Source organism: Plasmodium relictum (assembly GCF_900005765.1).
Source record: "Plasmodium relictum strain SGS1 genome assembly, chromosome: 14".
Lineage (NCBI taxonomy): Eukaryota > Apicomplexa > Aconoidasida > Haemosporida > Plasmodiidae > Plasmodium > Plasmodium relictum.
This window is the reverse complement of record NC_041692.1, coordinates 1,908,744-1,926,876: the sequence shown is the minus strand read 5'-3', so window position 1 is coordinate 1,926,876 and position 18,133 is coordinate 1,908,744. Positions and strand designations below refer to the sequence as shown.

At 17.9% G+C, this 18,133-nt stretch overlaps 4 protein-coding genes across 4 annotated transcripts; 2 read left to right on the top strand and 2 right to left on the bottom strand.

Annotated features, from left to right (window-relative positions):
• Positions 1–449: 449 nt before the first annotated feature.
• Positions 450–9,395, bottom strand: PRELSG_1450100 (conserved Plasmodium protein, unknown function; the record flags this gene model as incomplete). The annotated part of the gene is made up of 1 exon (XM_028679588.1): positions 450–9,395. The coding sequence occupies one exon, from the start codon at positions 9,393–9,395 to the stop codon at positions 450–452; it is 8,946 nt and encodes a 2,981-aa protein (XP_028535287.1).
• A 928-nt stretch (positions 9,396–10,323) lies between these two features.
• PRELSG_1450000 (conserved Plasmodium protein, unknown function) lies at positions 10,324–11,785 on the top strand (the record flags this gene model as incomplete). Its single annotated transcript, XM_028679587.1, has 2 exons — positions 10,324–11,442; positions 11,636–11,785. 2 exons carry the CDS (start codon positions 10,324–10,326, stop codon positions 11,783–11,785), a joined length of 1,269 nt encoding a protein of 422 aa, XP_028535286.1.
• A 583-nt stretch (positions 11,786–12,368) lies between these two features.
• Positions 12,369–15,592, bottom strand: SENP1 (sentrin-specific protease 1, putative; the record flags this gene model as incomplete). The annotated part of the gene is made up of 3 exons (XM_028679586.1): positions 12,369–12,404; positions 12,606–12,734; positions 12,905–15,592. 3 exons carry the CDS (start codon positions 15,590–15,592, stop codon positions 12,369–12,371), a joined length of 2,853 nt encoding a protein of 950 aa, XP_028535285.1.
• A 1,472-nt stretch (positions 15,593–17,064) lies between these two features.
• On the top strand, positions 17,065–17,833 carry PRELSG_1449800 (conserved Plasmodium protein, unknown function; the record flags this gene model as incomplete). The annotated part of the gene is made up of 3 exons (XM_028679585.1): positions 17,065–17,140; positions 17,220–17,272; positions 17,348–17,833. The coding sequence occupies 3 exons, from the start codon at positions 17,065–17,067 to the stop codon at positions 17,831–17,833; spliced, it is 615 nt and encodes a 204-aa protein (XP_028535284.1).
• Positions 17,834–18,133: the final 300 nt, after the last annotated feature.

Genomic DNA, 18,133 nt, shown 5'->3' with positions numbered 1-18,133 from the left:
AAAAAAAAAAAAGAAAAAAAAAAGAATATTTCTTAAAATTTAATCAAATAAGATAATAAAATATACCTTTAAAATATTAAATAAATGTCCCATAACAATATTTTAAAATAAAAACTAAACAAAAATTATTCTTATAGATTACATTTAAAAATAAAAGTAATGAAAATGCATAGAATTGTAGTAATAAAAGATGTATTCAAAAAAAAAAAAAAAAAAACTAAAATAAATAAAATGTATTTATATAATATTCGGTAAAACATACACAAAAAAAAAGTATATATATATGTGTAAAAACAGGTGGGTATAGTATGAAAATCCTTCTCAGTTACTAATAAAAAATCTTTGCTATGTTATTTTATATTTTATTTATATTTTTTAATTTATCTTATTATTATTATTATTATTCCTTTTTTTTTTTTTTTTTTGCTATACACTTTTTTATAATAATCTTAATTTTCTATGTGTTCTTGATCATTTTTATCCTCTTTATCTTCTGTATTATCTTGATAACTTATGTTACTTTCATTTAATTTATCTGTCAATGTGCAACTTTTCATATTAAGAGAATTATTACTATTCATAAAATTTGCTATATTAGAAGTCATTTCTACATCTAATATACTAGAATTTTTATTAGTTTCATCTGAAAGCATATCTAAAGAGAGCATAGAATTATTTGAAAACCCTTCTTGTTTTGCATTGTTAATGATTAGATCATTTAATTTTTTAAAGCTATTAGATGAATAATTACATATATCATTATTTTCCATATTAAAACATTCCCATGTATTGTAGAAATTTTTATTTTTATAAAAATGCTCTGTTAAAATATTATTATAATTTTGTAAATTGTCATCAATTTTTACTTTATTTACAATTTCTTTAAACATATTATCAACAATAACACAAAGATAAGAACTTAATGAGGTGGGAGTATTATAAAGTTTACAATTATTAACAATTAAATTAACATCATCAAAAAATAAATTTAAATTATTATATTTTCTTTTTCTACACCTAAAAATTATTTTATTTATATACATTGGCTTTTTAATAACACTATAATACATTGGTGCATAAGTTTCATTAACTTCATTTAAAAAGGGTTTATAGTGTGATACCTGAGAAATTTCATTCATAATTATTAATAAATTTTCATTAAATTTTTCAATTATTTCTTTTATATTATTATAAGTGTTTCCTTTTTTCATTTTTTTACGTTTTTTTTCTTCTACGTTTTTGTTATATACATTTGAATTGGTACTTCCTTCTGATAAACTAGTAGTTTTTCTAATACTTTTATCTGTTAAATTAATATTATTATTGTATTCATGACTTTTTTTTTTAGTTTTTTTTTCTTCTTTCTCTTCTTTACTTTTCTTTCTTTTTTTTTTAGTTTTTTTTTCTTCCTCATTTTCTTTTCCATTTGTGTTAATAGAACTAGTTTTTTTTATTTGATTTTTTTGAGATTTTTTTTCTTCGTTACTTTTATCATCTCCTTTTTTTTCTTTTTCATGTTCTTTTATAGTATTTGTTTTATTGTAGCTTCCTTGACTTTTTGATTTTGATTTACTAATTTTATTTTTTTTTGCTGTTATTTTAATTGGCGCAGTGATGGAAGAATCTTTACTAATATTATGCAGATTTTTGTTATGTTTCTTATTGTTCATTGAGTAATTCGTGTTCATAAATTTTTTACTTACTACATTTTTATTATCACTATATATTTCATTAATTTTTCTTTTTTTCTCTTTGCTATCAGTATTTTCACCAGGTTTATTATTTTTTTTTTTCTCATTTTTCAAATCATTATTTTCTAGAGTATTTTTACTTATATTCCACGTTTTTATATCTTCTCCTATAGTTGGAAATATATTAAGTATGTTTTTAAAACTTGCTGATAAACCTTTTTTCTTTTTTTTCTTTTTTCTTTTTTTAAATTGACTAAAACATATATTTTCATCATGTATTATATCTTCATTATAGGAATTCAGTTTATGCTCTGAATTATCTTTTAAATATTCTTCTTCATTTATATCTTCTTTTTCATCTTTTTTATTATTTAAAAGAGTGAAGTATCTTTTTAACATATTTCTAAAATGTTTCCATTTTAAAAAGATATTTATATTTTGCTCTCCATATATATATAAAGTCTGCACATTTTCTATTTTATTATTTTCATTAACAAGATATTTTTCAATATTTTTAAACGAATTTTTTAATAATATGTTGTTTTTACTTTTTAAGTTCTCAAAAGAATAATTTTTTTTTTCATCTTCCTTTATTTTTTCTAGATTTTCATCACTATATTTAAATGATGGTTTTATTTTACTACCATTTTCATCAATATTGTTATTCTCAAAATTTTCAAATTCACATATGCTATTATCACTTCTTCTTATGTATATCCTTGTCCATTTCAGACAGTGAATTAATTTATAATTATTCTCATGATCTTCAAAATTACTTTTTTTTGTTTGTATTTCACGTATTATTTCTAAATGTTTCTTTTCCTCTTCTTCATCATCCTCATTCTTTCCTTCATTATTATTTTTTTCTTTTTTTTTCTTTTTTTCTTTTTCCTTATCAGAATAAAGATTTTTTGAGGAAGATAAAGATGAAGATGAGGAAGAAGTATGAGAGGAATGACTATCACTTGATGAATCACAAAAAAAACTTTTTATTAAATTTATTCTATTTTTCTCTACTTTCTTTTTTTTTTTTATAAGTGTATACACCTTATTATGTTTTTCATTATTATATAAATTAGATATTTTTTTATCATTTAATAAACTTTTTTTTTCATTTATGTATAAAATATTATTATTATATTTTAAATATACAGGATGATACAAATTTTTAAATTGTTCACATATAATTTTTTTAATCATTGATATATATATAATTTTGTTATCACTATTTAATGCCCCTTTTTTCATATATTTTTTTATCGTACTTATTTGCTCGTTTCTATTCATTTTTTTTATATCATTTATATTAAAACCCAAATATAAAAGAGTTTTCGTTATATCTTTAATTCCTAAATTTACTCCACTTTTAATATTATTTAGAAAATCATAATTTTTATTGAATTCTTTTATATTTTTAAAATCTTTATTAATTTTTTTCTCATTACTATATCTATCAATTAACATATTATGTCTTTTTTTTTTTTTTTTTAATTCACATTTGCCATTTTTATATTTATTCATACTACTTTTTTTTTTATTTAAATTTATATCATCATCTAAATCATAATCATAATTTTCATCCTCGTCGTCTTTTTCTTTTTCTTCATAATCTTCATTATCGTCTCCCTTACTTTCTTCTTCGTCATCATATTGATTATACTTTTTATTTTTATTTTTTGTTTTATCAATATCCTGATTCAAATGCTTTTTAGTATGAAAATAACTAAAATTATATTTAATTCTCGTATTAAAAAAGGAATTTTTATTCTTTTTAATAAAATTGTGATTCGCTTTATTTTTCTCTAATTCATGTCCTTTTTTATTTATATCTCTTTTTAAAATACTATTATTTTGCATAAAAATTTTTTTTTTAATGCTTATCAAGTTATTTTTATGTTTCTTAAAATCAGTAGGATTATCTATTGGAGTAGAATTATTTTTCAGTTGTTTTGATAATTTATTGTGTTGTAATTTTTCATTGTATAAAATATGATTAAATAAATATTTAGCATATGCATAATTTTTTCTAGCTTTTTTTTTATTTGTGCAAGAACTATTTTTCCTGTTTTTGTGTATGTTATCACTAATGAAATCTTCGTCATTATTTATATTATTAGCATTATTCTTTATTTTTAAACTAATATCTTTTTCTTTTTTCTCTTCATCTTCTGTTTCTTCATTATATTTTACAACTTTTTTTTTTTTTTTTTTTTTTTCATCATTTTCATCTTCATCTTCCTCAAAATTATTCTCCTCTTTATCTTCTTTTTCATTTTCTTTCTCTTCATCTTCGTCTTCATATTCTGATACTTCTTCTTTTTCATTTTTTTCTGATTCCTCTTCCTTTTCATTTTTTTCTGATTCCTCTTCTTTTTCATTTTTTTCTGATTCTATTTCTTTTTCATAATCTGATTCTTCATCTGTTTCATTTTTATCATCCCTTTGTCTTTCATGTTCTTCACTATCTTCCTCAATATCATATGATGCCCTTTCTGTTTCTTTTTCCCTTTCTTCATATTTCTCTTCTTCGGTTTCTTCTTTTTCTTCTATTTCTAGTTCTGACTCTGACTTTGACTCTGATTCTGATTCTAATTTTTCTTTTTCTTTTTTTTCTATATCTGTTTCTATTTCTTCTTCTTCTTCACCTTCTTGTGTATCATTGTCTTCATCATATTTTACATCCTTTTTTTTCTTCATTTTTTTTTTTTTTTTTTTCTTTTTTTCATATTTATAATTTTCTTTTTTCTTTAAATTAGAAACATTACTATAATCTTTTAATAAATTCCATGGAGAATATGAAATAAGATATTTAATATAAAACAAATAATTTAGCATATTTTTATCAAAAAAAGAATTTCCAACAAAATTATAATTATTTATTAATGGTAATTTAATATTTTCTTCTTTTATATCAAAATCTATAGCTTTTGCTTCTTTTTTATAACAATATTTTTCATAGATATAATTCATTTTCTTTTTTGCATTTATAATATTATTAGTAGCTCTTTCTTTTTCTATTTTTAAAATAGATATTAATTTGTTTAATTTTTCTTCTTTCTCTATAATATTTTTAAAGTTTATACCTTCATATTTAAATAACTGTAAATAATGATATACACACTCAATCATACATACATTTTTTATTTTATAATAATTCTTTTCATCTACATCGTCTAAGTAGCTTTTACTTAACAAAAAATTAAAATCAAGCGATTTTACAATAGCATTAATATCCTTTTCATTGATAAAAGCACTTAACTTTTTCTTTAAAATTTCTTTAATTTTTTTAATATCTTTAATTTTATATTTGATAATTAATTTTATTAACCAACTTCTTATATAATTTCTTTTTTCCCCTATGTACTTTTTATATAATGGATTTATCATATCTATGTTAATATCTAAAAATCCCACGTTATAAAAAATACAATTAAAATAATTATTATTAAAACTTTCTATATTATTTTTTTCACTTTGATTCTCCATATTATTATCATTTCTTTCTTTTTTTTTTTTTTTTTCTTCTTCTTCTTCTCTGTAGTAATAATTGTAACTATTAGTGATATTAAAAGAATAATTGTTACTATCTTTATAATTTTTTCCTTTAATTTCTTTTTTCATTTCATATTTGTCATTTTCTTCATTATACATTTTTAAATCAACGTATAAAGGTTTTAAAAAAAATTTAAATTTGCTATTTGAAAAATTTCTTACAAGCAAAAAATCTGTATAATAGAAATGGTTTTCCTGATTCAAATGAGAATCATAGTTATTTTGTATATAACTGTTATTTGATTTAATTTTTTTGTTAAAATCTGAAGAAGCGTACATATCATTATTTTTGATTTTTTCATTTTTTTGTAAATCATAATTTATATCATTGATAGTGTTATAATTTGCTTTATCATTCATTATAACATTATCTTTATTAACTATAACATCATTTTTATTATAATTTGAATAGTTACTGTTCAGTAGTACGTTATTATCATTTAAATTTATATTTTGATTATTTGATTCATTAAAATTATCAATTTCATGAAATTTTTGTTCTTTCTTATTATCAATTTGATATATTGGAATGGTAAATAAAAAAGCTTTAAATAATTCATTTTCAATAAAAGTTAATTTTTGTTTTGATTTCTTCAATTTAATAGAAACACCTAAATAATTGATAGAATTGTTTATTACATTTATTTCTCCAAAGGGTTCAACACTTTTTTTTAATTTATTTTTATAATCAAAAGAATATAGATTTTCTTCATCTTTACACATAAAATAATGATTTAATTTGCTATTCATTCCAATTTTTAACAGTACTAGAGGGTCTTTTTCTAAATATTCCAATATAACTAAAGGACTGTCATCATTTAATAATAAACATGAGTTATTAAAAAATAAAAATGATTGATTATCTGAATTTTTGTTATTTTTATATTCAGAAGTAACAGAATTATCATAATTGTTTTCTATTTCCCATATATTTATTATATATGGATTAAAATCAAACTGGTCATCCAGTAATATATTTAAGATATCAAAAGGTTTATTAATATCATTATTATTATTTACATTAGTCAAGTAGTTATATTTATTTATTTTATGATCATACTTATTAATAAAATTCTTTTCTTCTTTATCAGAATATAATTTTCCTTCATTTTTCATTCCATTTACATTTAAAAAATCAAACTCTCCCTCTATTTCTTGTCTCTTACATTTTTCATATGCATTATTATAAAAATATTTATCGATATTTGTTCTAAAATCCAACTTATGGAATCTCGAAAAAGCTATTATTCCTCTTTTATTAGAAAGCTCATAATTATAATAATAATCATTTGACATTCTTGTATGAATATAAACATTATTATTAGAAATTAACATATTTTCTATTTCATGTGGATTTCTTTTTTTATAATAATTATCTAATTTCAAATTAGAAAAAAATATAATGTTCTTTGTTTTATTTAATGTATTCTCTAAACATTTTAATCTTAATTTTTTATTATGAAAAAAACTATCCTTTGTATTATGTAGACGAATTTCACTTTTTTCAACAAGTGAATAATTACTATCAAAAATATCACCATTTTTTTTTTTTTCAACGTTACCATTGCATTTTAAAATATCATTATTATATTCATTTTTTAAAAATTTATATTCATCATAACGATAAATTAAGGATTTAAACAATAAATCAGAAGTAGGTTTTTCTTTTAAGAATAAATTTTTTAAAATATAAGAAATATGAGTATTTTTTTTTAGCTCATATAATAATTTTTTATTTATTCTTTGCAAAATAGTATTTTTATCTTCTCTTCTTATATTATTTATATTCAGATCTTTCATTATAGTAGCAAAATTATCTAAATAAATATTATCCTCATAATTTTCATTGTTTCTATTATTTAAATAATTGTTTATATTCATATAAAACAAATCATTATTTATTAAACTAGATGAATTATTAATAATATTGAAATTATTATTAGATAGTGCGGAGATGGAACAATCATCATCATTTTTATGATCATATTCTTCATCATTAATTATTGCATTATTATATTCATCTTTTTTTTTTTTTTTTTTTTTATTTTTATTATTCTCACTTAACAAATTATAGTTATTACTATTTGAATTAAAAATTTCATTTATAATATTTTCATCATATAAAATATTTTTATCAGAATATTTATTTTTAAAGACATATTCAGAATAATCTTCACAATTAAAAGGATATATTGAATTATTGTAATTGTAATTACGTATATATTTATAATTTAATAACATAAAAATATATATGTTATTTACAATGTTATGACCAAATAAATGTAATTCATTATAAATAGAAGAATTTTTATAATCTTTATATATATTTTTAAAATAATCAAACTCATCCTTATTCTTTCTACTTTTATAATCATTTTCTGCATGGAAATATAAATCATTTTTTTTGTTAGTGTAATTCCTATAAGTGTATATATTATTCAATAAACCATTTCTTCTTTTATCTAAATTAAAATCTTTTATAATTTCTTGTTCATCATTTAAATGTAAATTCACGTTATTTAAATTATCTATATTATTTTGATCATTAGCTGAGTCATTTTTTTCATCGTAATTGGAATCATATAGCAAAGAATTGTCCTTTGTTATTTCCCTTTTATTTGATTTACTGTAATTTTTATCAAACAGTTCATTTCTTTTTGTATAGCTACTATCATCATCTTTTAATTTTATATTTATATCTTCCTCCTCAAAATCTTTGCTTTGAATTTTATTTTTTGAAAATGTATAATTTTCATCAAATAAATTTTCTTCTAAATCATTAACATTATCATCTATCAATCCTATAATACTATCATTATTATTAAAATCACACTTTTCACTTAATTTCTCATCTGATATTACTTGATCATGTTTTATATAATTTAATTTCTCTTTTTTGTTATTACTTGATTTTATTTTATTGTCTACATCTGAATTATTGCAGTCAAAGGAAAAATCAGAAAAAATACTATCAGAGTATTCTTTTTTATTATCTAATATGTCTTCATTTTTTTTTGTATTTTCTTTTTCACTTTCTCCTTTTTCTATATTTTCTTCTATGTTATCACTTTTACTTTCATCATTAAAGTTAAATTCTTTGTCAATATCTAAATCGATAAAATCACCTGAATAACTCTTTGAAATCTTCTGTTCACTGGAACTTTTGTTCTCTTTTAAATCAATTAAATCATTTTTTTTTTCTAACAAATAAATTTCTTCTTTATTGATATTACTTTCATTATTTTCAGTGTTATTCACATTATTATAGTTATTATCATTTTCATTTATTATTTCTGAAAAAAAATATTCCTCTTCTTTTTTTTTTTCTTCATTATAACTTTCAATATTATCATTAAAATTTTTTTTTTCTATTTCATCATTATTTTTAATTTTATTTCTATTTTTACTACTTTCATAATAGTTTATGTTTTTGACTTTTTTGTGTTTTTTAATTTTAATGTCTTTATAAAAGCAGAAATTTTTATTTTTTATTTTGTTTAATCTATTTTCATCAAAGATGTCTTGTATTTCAATGAAATCAGTATTGTGAATATTTAAGTTAATTCCATTTATACCATTGCAACATTCTAATAAATAATTTTTAGATAAATTATCCCACTTTAAGTTCGTAATATTTGATATATCAGAGGTAGCAATATTTATTGTTTTTTTTTTATGTTCTTTTTTATATTTCTTGCTTATACTTGTTGAGTCATTTTTCTGAACTTTAATTTCCTCTTTTGAATAACAAAAAACATTTTGATCATTATAAAAATTGATTAAGTTATTTTTTTCATAGCTTTTATCAATATTTTGAAATTTTGTAAAATTATAAAATTCATAATATGTTTTGATTTTTTTTTCATTTTTTAAGTTCTCTATAATAATATACGAGTTTATATTTATATCATTATTTTTCATTCTTTCATTTTCTTCTAAATATCTTTTATTTATATTTAGTACATTTAATAATAAGTCTTCTTGATTTATTTGAACACGATTTTCTACTTTTTTGTTATTCTGATTTCTTAGATCACTTATATCTAATTCTTCTTCATTATCAAATAAAAAATGTTCATTTGTTCCTTTTTGTTCTTTTTTTTTTTTCTTTTTTTTTACATCCTTTAAATTTATACAATTATTAAATTTCATTTTTTTAACTTTATGTATTTTTAATTAATTTTTTTAGCAAAAATTAAAGAATCTTTTTAAACAATTCCTATTTATTCAGCATATTAAAAAAAATATATATAAATAATTAAATATAAAGAAATATATATATTTGTAATAATCTTTATGTTTCTATACTTTTATATATATACTTTTTTTTAGTAATAGAAATAAATGAAAAACTTTTTTATTATTGTGTATATAATTTGTAATTTTTTTTACAATATCATATATTAAAAAAAAAAAATTATACTAAAATCATGCATTTCTACACAACTTTACTGTTAACATTTTATTTTACTTTAAAAATTTATGTACAAATATATATACACGAGAAAAAAAGTTACTTTAGAAAATTTTTTCTCTTTTTTTTTTTTAAATTACAATTTTTAAAATTAAGTATTATTTGTAAGATGCTATAAAAAATATGTAATTTTTTTAATGATTTTTAGTTTATTAAAAAGTGATGAAAAAAAAAAAAAAAAAGTATACTTTATTTCTTTTATAGTTTATAAATATATTAATATTTTATTTAATTTTTTTTTTTTTTTTTCTTTTTCCCTCTATTTATTATATTTTAACTTATCCTAATTAGTAAAAAATAATCATAATTTAAAAAATTAATTACTCTTAATACATAAATATATATTTTCCTTTATCAAGCAATAATTTTTTTAATAGAAAAATATTCTATAAGATTTGAGAAATTTTCATTATATAAAGATAAATAAAAAATAATAAAGAGAAAAAGGAGTTTCATGACATTTACATATAGTATTATGATAATAATAGAAAAAAGACTATGATTTCTTTATTCTATAAAAAAGTGCAACATAATAAACATACTACTGCTTCAATTAAAAATATATTAAATTACATTTATTTATAAAAAAAAGGGAAGAATTTGAAGATGCCTTTTTTTAATAAAAGTATGCATAAAATAAAAAATATTTTAAAATGTAAATACAAAAGAAAATATATGTATTTTTCGTCTCAATATATTTGTAGTAATAATATAGAAAAAACACCTTCAAAATATGCAAAACCAATTGAATTAAAAGAATATGAAAATTTTCTTAAAGTTTTACAAAACAATAATATTATTATAAATGAGATAGGTAAATTTGTTCTTGTTAAAAAAAACTCAAATTTATTATATGATCGAATTTTATTTAATCCAAGTAATTTTGATAAGTTAGTAGAATTTGTGCAATTTTTAGAAAAAAATGAAATTAAAAACGATTTTGACATATATTTTTACGAAGAATCCTTGAGTAATATCAAATTAAATAGAGATCAAAATAAAAAGGAAATATTTATAAATATAAAAAATATTATGGAAAATAAAAAAATTAAAAGTGATGAAAAAAAAACTTATCTTGAAAAAAAAAATATTAACTCTCTTTATTATTACAATATACAAAGATATGAAGATAATGTTGATCCATCTTCTTTTCTTATTGATAGAAAAAGACTAACTAAAGAAGAATACACATATCAATATATCTCAACAATTTTACCTTATATATGTTTTACTTTTATGCTATTTTTCCCACATTTTTTAATATGCTTATTTATACCTCATATTAAAAAAAAAAACGAAAAGCAAAGAGAGTTGTGCAAAATACTTCAAATTAAACAAAACATTCATTCTTATAAAGATATTAAACCTGAACATATCACAAGCATTATAGATAATAATATAAAAACAATCGTTTTTTTTTATAGTAATAATATTTTTTTAAATATGTATATAAAATCTTTACTAGTTGATTTATCAAAAATTTTTAAAGATAATTCTATATCAGTTAATATTGTAGGTATAGATATTTCAAAATATAATATTCAATATAATATGATAAAAGATTTTAATGAAAATTTATTTCCTTTAATTTATTTTATTTTACCATATCATTATGATAATGATAGTGCCGTTTTAAAAATTGAAAAACCATTAACAGTTGAAAACATTGTTTCACAAATAAAAGATTTTATTCATATCCCTCAGAGTACTTATAACCAAATAAAGGTTTGTAAAAATATATATATATATATATATATGTACATTGCACATAAAAATTAATACAATCTTCCTAAAATTGAACTATATATATTAAAAATAAATACAAATAATTTGTTTTTTAATAAAAAGATACTTTGTATATATCATAAAAAAAATGCATTTTACTATTTTTACAAATTTTTTTTTTTTTTTCATGTAGACACTAGATAATATTGGTAGTAAATTGAAAAGATGTGTATTTAAACACGAAATTATGAATAAAAAAAAAGAAGATATAATTTATGATTATGGGAGTGAAATAGCTCATTTGTCTTGCTTAATATTTAATAATAAAGAATTATTCTATTAAAATATTGAAATATTTTTTTTTTTATTTTTAAATACTTTTTAATATTTTAATTTTAAATTTTAATTTAAATATATACTTGGAAAAATTTTTATATTTGTATTTTAAATTAAGTTTTATTTGTTCTTTTTTTGAATTTTCATCATCATCTTATAAAAGTAATTAATAAATATTTCAGGAAATATTTGTAATATTCTATATATATATTCATTGTTTTTAAAAAATTCAGAAAATAAGTTTCTTTTTTATTATTAAATAAAATAACATATTAAAAAATTACATTTTAACATGATAAAAAGTATAGTATATTAGTTATCAAATAAAAACAATTGTTTTAATAATTAAAAAGGAAAAATAATTAAAAATGTAAAAACATTTTAAAGCAATGTATGTATATATATATATGTATGTAAATTAATAAGGTGAAAAAAAAATAAATATCAAAAACAAATGAAATAATTTTAATATGTGTATGTACATATCTAAATTTAAAACGTAAAAAAAAAAAAAAAAAATTAAAAAAAAATAAGTACCATTTTGTTATTTTTATTAATTTTATACAATTTCCATTATAATAATATATTAATCAAAATGCTAAATATCCTTTTGATATTTCATAAACCTATTAATAAAAAAAAGAAATAAAAAAATAAAATTATTTAAAAAAAATTTTAGTTAATAAAAAAAAATAAATAAATAAATAACTTAATCATAATTTCGAAATTTATAAAAGATATCAAGTTTTTAAATTAATATATCTTAAGTACATTTTTTTTCTTTAAATATATTTGAAATATAATGATATATATATATCTTGTTATACCATTTTTAATCGTATTTCCTTTATATCATTTTGGTTAAAATCAAATTCCCTATTAAAACTTAAACATTTTGCAAACATACATGTAAATACTCCACAATCATATCCATTTTCTTGAAATGGTGCCCCAATCTAAAAAAAAAGAAATATTTTGTTTTCAAATACGCGTATATATATATGGTATATTATAATATAGTAATTTTTAATAATATTATACATTCAAAAGCCATGTTATATTTATAAATAAAATATATTATTATAAATTAATATTTTTTTTTTTTTTTTTTGCTTTTTAAAAATACCTCGGAATTTCCATTTTTATCATATTCCCACGTAGAAATATTAATATCTATCTGTTTTTTATCTTTTGCTTCATCAACGATATACCTTCTTATATATTCAAAAAAGTTTTTATTTGGCATATTTAAAGAATCATATAATTTAATTTTTTTATCTTTTATATTAATCGATCCTAATGTCCAATGATTTCCACCTACATGTAATGGAATAAGAATTAAATCAAAAGAAAAAATATCAACCTTTTTTCTTTTTGTCCATCTGGATACCTTACAATAATTGTAACACCCATTTGAACTTAATGATTGAAAAAAAAATGTACTAAAAGTAAAAATCTTTGGAAAATATGATGAATCGTTTTTAACTTTTTGTTCATTATATTCTTGTAACATACTTAAATAAAAATTAATAACTTCATCGTTTAACCATTGTGTATCTATTAAACATTTTATTTGAGAATACAATAGGGGAACATTAAATTTTTCAATTAATACTTTATTTTCATTTTTTTGATTTAATATAAATATTGCTGTTTCATATTGATCCTTTTTATTACATTTATAAAATATACTTTTGTCTATTTTTGTAATTTTTTTTTTTTCTTCTTCTTCCTCTTCTCTTTCATATACTTTTTTTTTCTTCTTATCAATTCTTAATTTTTCTAATGCTTCAATTAACGAATCTTCATCATATTTTAAGATAATATACTTATTTTTATTGTCACTATAAATTCCATCTATGATTTTCATACTATCTTCATCTTTATTGAAGTCATTATTTATATTTTTTTTTTCTCGATCACCTTCATTACTTTTTTTTTTATCAATTAAAGAATTAGATAAATCACTACCATTTAAACTTTCATCAATGAATGTATCTATCAATTGTATTAATGATTTATATTCATTCCTCATTTTTTTTATTTCTTCATTATTTTTAATGAAACTATTATAATTTTCTGTATTTTTGTAACCATTATCTTGATCTTTATTTTTTAAACTTTGATTTTCAAAAGTATCACAGTTACTAACTAATTCATTATATGCATACTCCTCTTCATCATCGATTATATTTATTACATTATCTTCTTTATTTTTTTTTTTAAAAATATTTTCATAATAGAAACTTTCCAAGCTTTTGTTCTTTTCATCACATTTATCTACACATTTTATTGTATTTTCCCTTTCTTTACTTTTTTTTATCGTAAAATATTCGTCTTTATTATTGCTAAAATTTTTATCTATTTTCTTTTCAATGCATTTGTCAATACTATTACTCACACTTATATCACTATCATTATTTCCATATTCTTTATTAATTTTTTTTTTTATATTATCTTTACTACATTTTTTATTGTTATTCTGGAAATACGGCCTTAATATATTACTTTTGTTTTGCGTAATATGATCATCTTTGTTTTTATTAGTCACTACAATATTATTATCACTACTATTATTTCCATTTCTTTTTTCAGTAAGAAAATAATAACTTTCATTTTTATTTATATTTTCATCTCCTGGTGATTCAAAAAAAAAACCTTTGTTAGAGCTTAGGTCAGTATTATATAAATTATGCAATGAATGCTGGCTATTAGTCTTTGAAATTAAATTATTAACTTTTTTTTTTTTGTCTTTTAAATTAGATGTTATATAATCGTATGAAAAGTTATCATTTTCATTAATTTTATTAAAATTAAATTCAGAAGAGCTTGAACTAGATGAATACCTATTATTGCTACCATCATTTCGTTTAATATTATATTTATCAATATTGTTTTTATTTGTGTTTTCGCAAATATTATGCTTTCTTTGAATATCTTGTTTATTCTTATAATTATTATAATTAAAATATTCCACTTTTTCATAATCATCATATCCAAATAAGTTTTTTATATCATCTTCAAAAAAATCATAATAACAATTTTTTATTTTCTTATTTATATCCTCTGTTTCTTGTTCATCATTTTTGTTTTTATTAGTTTCAAGTAAAATTCCATTTTTTAAGTTTTTCTCTTTAATTATTTTAATATCATATGATGAATTTTTATTCATATATTTATCCGATATTAAATCATTTTTTCTTTTTGAAAATATACAAGATTCATTTAATATTGTGTCTTTATATTTTTTGATTTTCATTTTTTTGTTAATTATCCTAGAATTATTTGAAATTGATTTCTCTTTTGAAATATGATTATCCTCTAAATTCTTATCATTGATGAAAATATTTTTCTTTACAGCTGTTGTAAAAGAAGTATAAACATTTTTTACGCACTTCCAAAGAAGTCCACTTGATTTTGTTTCTTTGTCAGCAAAATTAAATTTATTAGAAGTTTTATCATTACCACTATTTATATATGAATCATTATTTTTATTTAAGTTACTATTTAGTTTTATAGTTAATCTATTAGCTAATTTATGATTCATTTTCTTATTTAATTTATTATATATTTGGGCATTTTCACTAAAACTGTTTCTATTCTTTTTTAATAAAAAATAATGATTGTTCTCTGAAGTTTGGTTAGTCTTTTTTACCATTATAGGAGTTTTATAAGCATTTATGCTAGAAGAATAAGAATCGTTATCATTTTTTTCTTCGTAATTTATCTTTTTACTACATTTGTTTGTTTTATCTTCATTATTATTTTTGTCTTTTTCAAATAAATCTTTTATATTCCATTCAATTCTATTCATATTAATTATATAAAATAATATATTCCAAAAAAAAAAAAAAAAAAAATTTATATAATACTATTTTAAAATGTAACACTAAAAAAAATTTAAGATAATTTTTTTCTTTAATAAAAAAAAAAAAATGTAGAAAAATATCATGTACTTTTTATTACCTTATATTTTTATAATTTATTTTTAATACATTATATAATTTTTTATGTGATGTATTCAAAATAATTATTAAAAAAAAAAAATATAATAATAATAATAATAATAATAATAATAATAATAATAATAATAATAATAATAATAATAATAATAATAATAATAATAATAATAATAAATAATGATTAAAAATATATATATATGTATATAGTAAAAGTATTACAAATAAATGAATTCAAATAATATTACATAAATAATTTTTTATGTAGAATCATTTCAAATGTTTTAATTATAATTATTATGAAGTTTTATATAAGTTTCTACAAAAATATTTAAAATTAAAAAAAAAAAAGAATTCACAAAAGTAAATAATATATATATATATATATAAATATATATTAAATGTTAGGAAAAATTCTCATACGTTGAAAATATTATAATTTAACATTACGAAAATAAATTCATAAATGAAAAAAAAGTATACATATATATAAATGTATATTTAAAAAATATATTTTTTTATGTATTTATTATTGAAGTGAAATATATTTTACATACATAGAATTAAAATAAAAGTTTATATATATATATATAAAAGAGAAATGAAAAAATAATATAAAAAGAAATTAATACCTTTTTTTCTTTACATAAACATTTGTCTTAAAAAAAATCATATTAATGATTAAAAACTAATTTTATGAATGTATATATGTATATTAATGAATAATAAAAATAAAAATGAAAAATAAAAAGGGAAAAAAAAAGTAAAAGTGTAAAAGAAAAATTAAAAGAAGGAAATGGAGTTTAAATAGGAGGCATTTACGCGTTAAAAAGAAAATACTCTATATACATATATATAAATATACATATATATACATATATTTATATATGTATATATTTTAAATTTATTAAAAATTTTACATTTAAAAAAAAAAAAAAAAAAATTTTTATTCTCTTTGATTTTTTTTTTTTTTAATTTCATTTACAAAAATTTATGAATAATGATTAATATCGTTGCACCAATTTATATTATATTTTAAAATTAAAAACAATTAAATTTTGAATGGTTTAAGAAAAAGGAAAAATATAATAATAAATTACTTCATTATATATGTTATATAAAGTTTCATTTTTGTTTTTATAAAAATTAAAATAGTAGACTAAATTATATTAAAAAAAAGATATTAAAGATTAATTATTTCTTCTATATTAATTTGTAATTTCTAATGAAAAAAATACAAATTATAAAATAAAATATTTAATATAAAATAAATTTTATAATATGAAAAAAGGTGTAATTGAAAGAAAAATATTTAATTTTTTAAATAATGTCAAAAAAGTTAGATATTTTAAAAGCGAAATTGCCAAAAGCTCCCACAGGAAGAAGACCTATTGGATATAGAGGTTTAAAAATATATATATATATATATATAAGAATTTGTGATTTCTTCTAAATTTTTTTTTAAATTATCTTTTTTCTTAGGAAATCATCAGCATGGAAAATCATTGTATGATCCTGTTTATCCAACAACAAAGGTTTTTATAAAATTTTAACTTTCTTTTTTTTTTTAATTTATGAATATATTGTTAAATATTCTTGTATTTTTGCAGATTCCTACAAGCTTAATTCCTCGTTACCCAATAGACTGGAGAAATGGTGGCAGGTTTTTATTATGTGTTGGTTTAAGAAGAATTGAAAACAGGATAATAAATAAAATGAAAGAAAGTCAACATTTTAATTTATGTGAATGTAATGTTTGTAATGATAACTGCATAAAAATATATAATAGATGTTTATGTGCATGGTATTGTAAATATAAATATAGACATGTGTATAAATGTGATAATTTGCTTATAGATTACAAAGGAGAAGTAAAAACAGAAAAACCAATTTTTACTTTGAAAAAAGAAGTAGCTAAAAAAAATTTAAAAAAATCAGTAGAATATATATACAATAACAAAACTAAAATTTTTGAAATTAAAGAAAAAGATGATATATATAAAAAGTTTTACCAAAAAATTCAAGAAAATTATTCTAACAAAGATCATTTCTCTGATTCTGATTCCGATGTTACAGATAGTGATGAAGAACAATAATAATATAATAAAAAAAAAAAAAAAAAAATTCATCACACAATGTACAAAGAAATAAATTTATTTAATTTTTTTTTTTTTCTTTATATATTTTTAAAAAATAAAATTTAATTCATATTTTACAAAAATATTAAACTTCTAATGAATAATTTTTCTTTAAAACAACGGAGATCAAATTTATTTATTTATTTGATTTTGTATTTTTATCATTAAAATTATAATTATTTATCTTATTTTGTTTCTTTATTTAGGTGCTATGAATTAGAATCATTTATTGAAATATGATTTAAATTAAGAAAAAAA